The sequence below is a fragment of the Suricata suricatta genome, chromosome X (genome assembly GCF_006229205.1).
Source record: "Suricata suricatta isolate VVHF042 chromosome X, meerkat_22Aug2017_6uvM2_HiC, whole genome shotgun sequence".
Classification (NCBI taxonomy): Eukaryota; Metazoa; Chordata; class Mammalia; order Carnivora; family Herpestidae; genus Suricata; species Suricata suricatta.
The window spans coordinates 588,503-598,118 of record NC_043717.1 but is presented as its reverse complement, the minus strand read 5'-3'; the positions used below and the strand labels follow the sequence as shown (position 1 = coordinate 598,118).

The window sequence follows — 9,616 nt, the reverse complement described above, 5'->3', positions numbered from 1 at the left end:
TTCTCTCCTTTCTCTTGTTTTCTTTTCTTTTTCTTATTTCATCTTCTCTCCTTTCTTTTCTCTCCGTTTTCTTTTCGCTTCTTGTTCTTTTTTGTTTCTCTTCTTTTCTTTTCCTTTGTTTCCTGTTCTTTTATTTAAGGTTTGAATTATTTCCTCAAGTCCTCTCAACAGTCTCAACAGCCAACGTGGGGTCGGATCCCAACCCCGAGATCAAGCATCTCACCCTCTCCTGACGGAGCCCGCCAGACGGCCCTTTTATCTCTCACGGGAAGCATGAAGTCTTTTATTGTAGGTTTTGATTTGCCCTTACAAGGCACAGGGAGGGGCGACGACCAAGTGCACAAGCGAAGGTCTCCTGTCTATTTTGCAAACCGCACCCAAGCCCTGACCAACGGCTTCGTCATGTCGGACCTGCTTTCAGGTCCCGTGAAGACTCTGCCTGGATTTTGAGGCTCGGTCGGAAGGCTCCTACGTGAACATTGTTGGATGTCTTGAGCAGAAAGCGGGGCACAGTGGCTGGCGTGACGCTGTCAACAGGATCGGAAACGAAGACCAGATGACATAACGCAGCCGTGTCCATGGATGACCCGCAGATTTTACCAAAACGCAGGAAACTGAGAGACAAGATATGCAGACGGCCAACGATCTTTGGAAACAGAACTTTGACCAACAACCTGTGTGCATCTGTCCTGTCAAGTCATGAGCTCTCAAATCCCTAAATTCCTTCCCGGCTTCCAACTCAGCACCATCAGAGTGAACCCAGGATGCTCTCCTGGCCCGTCCCACGGGCGCCCCCTTCCCGTTAGCCACCTGCAGGGGCCCCTGTGGCCACAAGTGTCCGTCAGGGCAAACCCGACCCCTAGTTCTCACTATGCGGCTCTCCCACAGCTCTGTCTGCCTCGCAGTCCCTGCCCAGGGCCCGTGCTTGTTCGTGCCTGCAGTGTAGACAGATTCTGGTCCGTTCTGTGAGCATGTGGGTGGCAGGTCCGGGGAGACGCATGAGTGAAACGCCAGATTGCCCTTGCATTGCTGAGCGGCCCCGTGAGACAAGACGGGGGATTGTGGACCATGGAGCACGAGGGGGTCCCAGGGGCCCTCATCAGGCCAGACCCCCCAGCCCAGAGACGCCAGACGGCGTGCCGCACAAACACCGTGAGCCCAGGACACGTACCAGCCTCCTGCTCGGGGGGCGGCGATGGGGGCCGAGCCCAGCGCTGAGGGTGCCGTGGGAGGCGCTGACCCGGGACACAGCGTTTGTGGACGTGTGTCTGTTTACCTTCCTGTCTCCACAACCTGCCGGGAGCTAGAAGTGCGTCCTTTGACCCAGCCATTCAGCCAGCCAGTGTTGTATCTATCTATCTATCTATCTATTCATTAGTTTTCTTTCCATCCAACCATCCATCTACCTTCATACCCATCCATTATCTCTCCGTCTCTCTGTCCTGATCCTTCCCCTTCTAGGACAACACCCCGGAGTTCATGCTAACCCTCCTTGTCCCCAAATTCTTCCTCCCCCGTCCGACCGTTGGAACCTGCCCCGTTGTCACCGTCGGGATCAGGGCGTCTCTGCTCAAGGTGACAACACCCGCACTAACTACCTTCACAACGAGCCACCCAGACATCTGGGAGCATCAACGTCCACATGCTTGAGTGATTTCCAAGCCGAGACTGAATGACGCATCGGTCTGGGAGACTTTTCTCAAGTTGTCACGTGGAGGGTCCAAGGGAGACGGTGACGTTGCTGGTGTCTCATGTACTCTTGGTGACACCGTCGACCAGAGCTGGTGTTCACACTAATTAGTGGCCCTTAGGTCTTGAAAACGTCACGGGAGACGCAGCTGTAACCGTTGGCTTCTGTCCTGAGCCCTCGGCAGCTGTCTCGCACCTGTCGCGGATGCACTCAATGCCAGGCTTGGTTGTGAATCTCTGGCGTTGGTCCGACCGTTTCGAGCATTCGTTACTCTCATCGTTGCCGATGTCCTTCTACGCATCTCCGACCGTGTCCAGCACCCCCTCCAAAGGTCCCCCGTCTGTCTCTTTTTCCCAGAAGGAGCGCTGCAGGTTCAGATCATCAACTTCAACTTCGAGGCTGTGCAGGTGACGTGGAACAGGAGCGAACCGCCCTCCGGGACCAACCTGACTTTCTTCTACACGTAAGTGTCCTGCGGACGGAAAAGCCGAGCTTGCTGCTCCAATATGTCTTCCCCTGAGGCGCCAGCCTTGGGGAGGTCCCGGCGGCCAAGGTGAGAAGGATCAGAAGGTGCCTGCGGGAAAGCGTGCGCTCCGTTCAGCCCGGAGGCTGCACCACAACGGCAACCAAACCCCCAAACGTCTCACCGCGTGATGACTGAGTCACCTGCGAAACGTCCTAGATTCTTAGCCGTGCGTCCACGAGGGGCTTACGACCCAGGACCGTTTGCAATGTCCCAGCAGATGATGCCTCTGCCTGGACGTTGGATCCCTTGAAACATTAGTTCCGAGGCAGCCCCGGCAGACATGACCCCTGTGGGACTCTCCACACGAGGTTGCTGGAAACCGCCTCCCAAAACCGTGTGTGCCTATCGTGAGCCTGTGTGTCTGACGCCCCAGATGCACGAGCCTAATTCGGGGAGGGAGGGATTCTCCACTTGTTTTAGTGTCCGTTGGGCAAAGGCGAGGCGAGCAGGTGCAATGCCCTCTTCGCACTGTGAAAGAATCAGAGATCAGGGGCAAAGTGGACGCCAAGACGTGTATTTTCGGGTGCACGGGGGAGAGAACAGGAGGCTCAGGACAAAAAGGTGCTGCATGTTCTAGGCGGTCACGCAAGTAACGGAGCATCCGTTTCTGGATTATAGAGCCCCCGGTCTAGCCGCTGCTTGGATTTGAGGTCGACGGGATGAGCCTCATCCTGTTAATATGGCAGGGAGCCTAGGAGAGACTCTCCACCTGCTACAGCCCGAAGCAGGGGCCTCCGCCCGTCAGGGACTCGGACTCTGTGCCCGTTAAACTGTCGTTTTATCAGGTTTCTGGGGCCGCTGTAACCAAAGTCCGGCAAATTCTGCAGCTCCTGGGGGCAAAGGGACCTTGGACCCGGCGCAGGGGCCCCGGTCTGGGCCTGCGGCACAGACGCGCAGCAGAGCAGCGCCCAGTAGGTGCGCGAAGATGCTGTTTTCACAGGCTCCCGCGGCTGATCGGTTCTCTGGTTCCGTCGCAGACTCAGCAGCGATGCGGACGGCAAGCAATGCCCCCATTACATCCTTCAAGACGATCGCACCGCTGGCTGCGTCTTGGAGGCAAGAAAGGATGAAATCCTGTGCTTCTCCGTGGGGGACGGAGCGGCGGTGCTGGTCCAGAAGTGCGAATGGATCAGCGCTTACCGTGAGTGCCGGAAAGATCTGGTTCCCAAGGGCCGCTCTCCTTCTCCAGCGCGGAGGACGCGGGCCTTCCAGAGCTCTGTCTGGACGCACACACGGGGCAGGGATGCGTCCCTACGGAGCGGAGGACCCCAGGCGGCCCCGTGAAGGCTGCGGAAGCTTCCGGAAGGCGTGTCCCTTCGTTTGCAGGCAGGCTCAGAGCCCACCGTGGTCTGTAGTTTAATAATTCCTCCTCGAACGCCCGCATTTTCGAACGCCGTCCTGTCTGAGGCACGGGGCTGGGGCGTTCCCGTATCTCCTTAGGGGCAGCCTCTCCGTCCCCCGCACGTCTGGGAGATGCAGGCAGGACGGTGTGAACCGAAGGTACCGCTGTGATTCTGGGACGTGGCATCCTTCTCTCTGCAGAGCTGCCGGTGATTGGGTTGTTTCTCCTTGTCAGTGAAACCCAGCTCCCCCAGAGCCCTGACCTTCCGGTGGCACCGAGAAGCCGTGACCGTCTCCTGTTCCGAGCTGCCCTACAAGCGTCTCCTCTACGAGGTCCAGTTCAAGAGCACATTCGACACCGAGTGGCAGGTGAGTGCGGTGACGCGGGTCGCGGCCAGAGTGACCCAGAACCCCCACTGGTCACTGAGACAGACCCATGGAGAGACACAGAGACGGGTGCTGACCTTTATTTTAAGGAATTTCTCGTGGGATCATAGGGAGAGTCCGGTCCGAGACCAGCAGGCAGGGAACCCAGACAGGTGTCCAACATGGTCTTCTTCTCTGGGAAACTCCAGTCTGTCTACTCAAGCCCTTCAACTGATTGAGCGAGGCTCACCCACAGTATGGACTGGTGTAAAGCTGGCTTCACAGGTAGCCTGACATATGACTGAAAACGTGGACACCAAACGTGGCCAAACTGACAAGTTAAATTCATCATCATCACAGCCCCTCAATCATAGAAAGCATTGGAGGACATTGAATGTCATAGAAAAGAAAGACAAGTAAATTACAGAACATCTGCGTAATAGAATATGTAGGAACCAGCAAAGACTCTTGAGTGATAAGAAGTGATATTTAGTGATAGAACGGATGTGTAAAACGTTGCATGATATGAATACTCCTAGAAGGAAAGAAAGAATATAGATTTGTTAACAGCGATTATACCGTAGATCTAGAATGAAAGAGATTTTTACGGTTTCTTTTTTGTCGGGTGTTTGTATGTGCGTATGTTTTCTAAAGTCTCCAAAGTAAGTATGCGTCACTTTTGTATTCATACCAAATAACTACTTTTTTTCCCTTAAGGAATAAGTTGTCACTAAATAATTTTTTAGAGCACCTCTGGTAGTATCTGTTACAAAGGATCGATTCTTTTTGGAGCGGAGGGTAGAGACCGTTGCTGCGTTTTTTCTGCTGTTGCCGGTAGCTCGGCAGACAGAGGAAGCACCCAGAGAACGTGAATGCTGAAAAGTAGGAATCTTCCGTGACTCACGTACCAAGGTAAAGAGTCTGGGCCACGGCGGTGATCGCCATGTCTGCTCTTTGTCCAGACGCAGGAGGGAGAAACCTGCAATGTCACCGTGGAAGGCTTGGACGCTGAGAAGTGTTATTCCTTCCGGGCCCGCGTGAAAACCATGGAGTCCAGCTACGGCCCCGACACGTACCCGAGTGACTGGTCCGAGGTGACGCACCAGCAGAGGGGGGAGCCCAGAGGTAAGCCTTGTGCCCAGCACCCGTCTTCTGGGGACACAGGATCCGGGGGCACCTGCAAACACGAGTCACCTCACCTCCGACCTCCGAGCTCAGTTCGGAAGCAATGGCTCTCCTTGTTTCTCTCTTCAGGCTCTCTTGCTCATCGGGCAACTTCCATTTTTATTTGCATTAAGAGCAACAGGAATAAGTGTTACGTATGAATGTTACATTGATGTAGGCCTAGATTATAGATAGATACATACATAGATGATAGATAAATAGACATTGATAGGCAACAAATGACAGTTGATGGGTAAGTAGAAAGATGATAGATAGGAAGATAGATAGATAGATCGATCCATCCATCCATACATATGATGGATTGATGGATAGAGAGACAGATATATGGATATGATGAATGGATAGATAGATGATAGATATGATGGATAGATGATTAGATGGATGGATGGATAGATGGATAGATAGATTGATGATAGATAAATTGATAGATATGATGGGTAGATGATTGGATGGATGGATAGATGGATAGATAGATGGACAGATAGATCAATGATAGATAAATTGATAGATATGATGGTAGATGATTGAATGGATGGATAGATGGATGGATGGATAGATAGATTGATGATAGATAAATTGATAGATATGATGGTAGATGATTGGATGGATGGATAGATGGATAGATAGATTGATGATAGATAAATTGATAGATAGATATGATGGTAGATGATTGGATGGATGGATAGATGGATAGATAGATGGATATATACATCAATGATAGATAAATTGATAGATATGATGGTAGATGATTGGATGGATGGATAGATGGATAGAGAGAGAGAGAGAGAGAGAGAGACTGATAGCTATGAAGGCTGGATGGTGGATAGGTGATGGATGGTTGAATAGATAGATAAATATGAATGAATGAATGATGGATAGATAGAGATGGATAGATAGATACACAGACAGCTGGATAGATGTGATGGATGGACGGATGAGCAAGAAATAGATAGTAGGAGAATGCATGATGGATAGATACACAAGACACAGATATGATGAATAGATAGATAGATGTCAAGGATGGATGGAAAGCCACACAGATAGATGGTAGATGATAGATATATCGATAGATGGTCGATTAGGTAGATAGATAGGTATGATGGATGGATAGGTGGGGGGATGAGTGGATGGATGGGTATGGACACTTATACATGGATGGAGACATGGATGGATGGAAAGACACACAGATAGATGATGAGTAGATAGATAATAGATGATACATACACACATAAATATGATGCATGGCTAAATAAATGGATAGATAGATATCATGGCTGGCGGGACGGATGGATGGGTGGATAGAGAGACAGACAGACAGACGAATAACAGCCCACAGTAAGCCTGAGTACCCTCCATCCCCCTCACCCACCCCCTGCGTTGCCGGCCCCCGAGGGCGCTGTGTTGGCTCCCTCTGCCCCCGGTGGGGGCCGTCTGACCTGCGCCCGTCCGGAGACCCCATCTCTCTGTCCAGGACATGTTGTACTGAAATGAAGCTTTGCCAACATTGCCGTTTGTGGCGGAGGAAAAACGGGGGGCGCGGGGGGTTGGAGCCGGACCCCGTCGGACCCTGTGCCGTCGGGAGCGCTCTGAGCGCTCGCTATGTTTCCGTAGATTCCTGCCCGGGGAGAACGCTTTCCTCCAAACTGATGTTGATCTGTGGGCTGGTGGCCTTGCTGACCGCGTGCCTCCTGGTCCTGTCTCTGTGGAAAGTGCGGAGGTAAGGGGGACGCCGTTTCCTTCAAGCTTGTGTATTTAGAGAGAGAGCAGCCATGAGTGGGGAGGGAGAGACACAGAGACACACAGCGACAGAGACAGAGAGAATCACCAGCGGGCTCGGACCGAATCTGGCGGGTGACGCGGGTGTGGCTGCATTGCGGACGCCATCTTGGGTTCAAGTCCAGCGCCGGGCGTCTGAGACCCAGACGGATTTCCAGAAACATCGCCGCCCGTGTTTCCTTCGGGGGCTGCGCCCAGGCGTCCGGCGGTCCAACGCTGGGAGGTGTGGATGCCCCTGTGGAGGGCGCCCTCTCCGGTCCTGAGGATGCGGTTTCCATAGCAACCGCCGGAGACACGCATAGAGACAGACGGGGCACCTTCCTGGAGCGCGGCTCTGCGCCGGGGGGCGGGTTGCGCAATCCGGAAGGTCCCTTTGGAACGTTCTAGAACACAGAGGTGCCTCATCTAATTCATGCGGATGGTGCATGACCGCGCCAGCCTGACGGCCTGTCTTTTCCCGGCTCGAGCTGGTGGTGGGAGTCGAAAGGATTCTCCGCAAGGGAGGAGACGGACCCATCGGACACGGGTGTCTGCCAGGGACAGGCCTGCTGTGTATTTATTTAGTTGAACATTTATTTATGGCTGAGACAGAGACAGAGCACGAGCAGGGCAGGGGCAGAGAGAGAGGGAGACACAGACTCGGAAGCAGCTCCAGGCTCCGGGTATCAGCACAGGCCGGACACGAGGCTCGAACCCACGAACCGTGAGACCATGACCTGAGCCCAAGTCAGACGCTTGACCCCCTGAGCCCCCCAGGCGCCCTGATCGGGGTTTAGATACAGATGGAATCAGCCCCGCAGGAAAGTCAGGGGCCGATTCGTAGAAAACGCTCACACTTGACCTATTTTCAGGAGAAGCACTATTTGCAGAGAGAAGTGGAAAGTCACCCACACTGGGTCCCAGCCTCACTCCTGCCTGGAACCAAGGAGGAAAGATGTGGAGGCTCAAAGCACAGACATCGGTCCTGTCCCTGTTCCAGACGCCGGAGTCTGAGGCCCAGACAGGAGTGAGGCTGGGAGTCTGAGGTCCAGGCAGGGCTGAGGCCGGGAGTCTGAGGTCCAGGCGGGGCTGAGGCTGGGCGTCTGAGGTCCAGGCAGGGCTGAGGCTGGGCGTCTGAGGTCCAGGCAGGGCCGAGGCTGGGGGTCTGAGGTCCAGGCAGGAGTGAGGCTGGGAGTCTGAGGCCCAGACAGGAGTGAGGCTGGGAGTCTGAGGTCCAGGCAGGGGCTGAGACTGGGCGTCTGAGGTCCAGGCAGGGGTGAGGCTGGGGGTCTGAGGTCCAGGCGTGGGCAGACTTGGTTTCTCCCGTGGACTCTCTCTTTGGCGGGTGGACACCATCTTGTCCGTGTGTCCCTTCTCTCTGTGGGCACCCCCATGTCTGTAATCGCTCTCTGTTTTTATAAGGTCACCGGTCATATTGGATTAGGATCACATTACAACCTCTTAAGTTCAGTTTCTGCAGGCCTGTGAATTAAAGTGCACAAAGACAGATTAATAGGAGAAAAGGCACATGTCTCTCTATTGATGGTATAATTTTATGTGCAAATGGGATTCACAGGAAGGAAGTGAAAACCAACAAGGAGCAGTTGGTCTGTGGCGCATACACACCCCTTAACAAAAGGCAACGGTTCTGGAGAGAAGTGGGCAGGCCAAGGACAAAGCGGTCGGGACCTCTCGGGTGGAGAGGGTGGTCAGGTGACTCGGTGCCGTGCAGAGTAAATGAACGGGGAGACAGTTGTGCAAGTGGAAATGTCTTGGTGATAGTTTGTTCTCCCCTTCACGGTCAAGGGCGGGGATGGGCGGCTTTACAAATGGAAATTGCCTTTGGAAAATGAGAAACCGATGCCTCCGTGTTTAGGCAGGTGCAATGGGCAGAGACTTCTTACATCTCCTGTGTCCTAATGGGGTGCAGACCCGAATCATCAAGAGTCCAAAGGGGCTTGTTCTGGGGCCACAGGCTGATCCGCACCAGCCCCCCGGCTTCTGACTAATTCGAGTCGCGTTATTGCCAAGCGAGAAGTGTCGTCTGCAAACCTCAGTCGCGCTGAGGCTCCGGACCTCGGGCTGTGAATTGAACGGGGGGGCCCCAGGCAGTCCAGGGCCTTTAGGGAAATCGGTCCCGGTGGGCCCCCCACGGGGGGATAGGCACCCTGCGCCCGCAATGCCCGCGCTGCGCGAAAGCCCCGCCCCCTGGCCCCTCGCAGAGCCCAGCGCCCCGTGCGCCCAGCCCTGCTGACCCCACTCTCCGTGTCCCTTTCAGACTCCAGAAGCTCCTCATGCCCAGCGTGCCTGACCCGAAGGTCACCTTCCCTGGGCTCTTTGAATGCCATCAGGGAAATTTCCAGGTAACCGCCGCCGCCGGGCAGTCCTCCAGGATTCCCTCCTCCCACCCGGGCAGCTCCGCAGCTGCGCCTCAACCCCCCTCTGCCGGCTGCCTCCTTCACCCCCTGTTTCCTGAAACCAGAGCCTCACCTTTGTAGTTTTCTCTCGGTGGGACACAGAGCCTCAGGGGGGCGGCCTGCTTCCCATCAATCAGCCCCCAGATCAGTGCCCTCAAGGGATTTTCCAGCGCAATCGACCCTCCCATCTCCCCAGGAAGTGAGGCTGCTGATAGGCGACCTCCTCGGCGGAAACAGACTGACTTCCGCTTTTCAAACGGTTCCAGCCGCTGTTTCACTTGCTTCATAGACGTGGGTGGAGGGGCAGGTGCGAGCGCAGGGGGAGGCGGAGGGGGG

At 54.5% G+C, this 9,616-nt stretch overlaps 1 protein-coding gene across 1 annotated transcript; it reads left to right on the top strand.

Moving 5' to 3' along the window:
• The first annotated feature begins 1,068 nt into the window (after positions 1-1,068).
• Positions 1,069-9,539, top strand: CRLF2 (cytokine receptor like factor 2). The gene is made up of 7 exons (XM_029930976.1): positions 1,069-1,136; positions 1,875-2,153; positions 3,194-3,357; positions 3,793-3,926; positions 4,886-5,048; positions 6,720-6,825; positions 9,142-9,539. Exons 1-7 carry the CDS (start codon positions 1,069-1,071, stop codon positions 9,359-9,361), a joined length of 1,134 nt encoding a protein of 377 aa, XP_029786836.1. The 3' UTR covers positions 9,362-9,539.
• The last annotated feature ends 77 nt before the right edge of the window (positions 9,540-9,616 follow it).

What these genes read in the sequence shown, in the direction of transcription:
- CRLF2 (XM_029930976.1), top strand. Translation starts at nt 1,069, where the DNA reads ATGGAGCACGAGGGGGTCCCAGGGGCCCTCATCAGGCCAGACCCCCCA. An exon ending in GCCCAGAGACGCCAGACGGC is followed by an intron (nt 1,137 to 1,874) that starts GTGCCGCACAAA and finishes AGCCCTCGGCAG; the next exon opens with CTGTCTCGCACCTGTCGCGG. An exon ending in TCTCTGTGGAAAGTGCGGAG is followed by an intron (nt 6,826 to 9,141) that starts GTAAGGGGGACG and finishes TGTCCCTTTCAG; the next exon opens with ACTCCAGAAGCTCCTCATGC.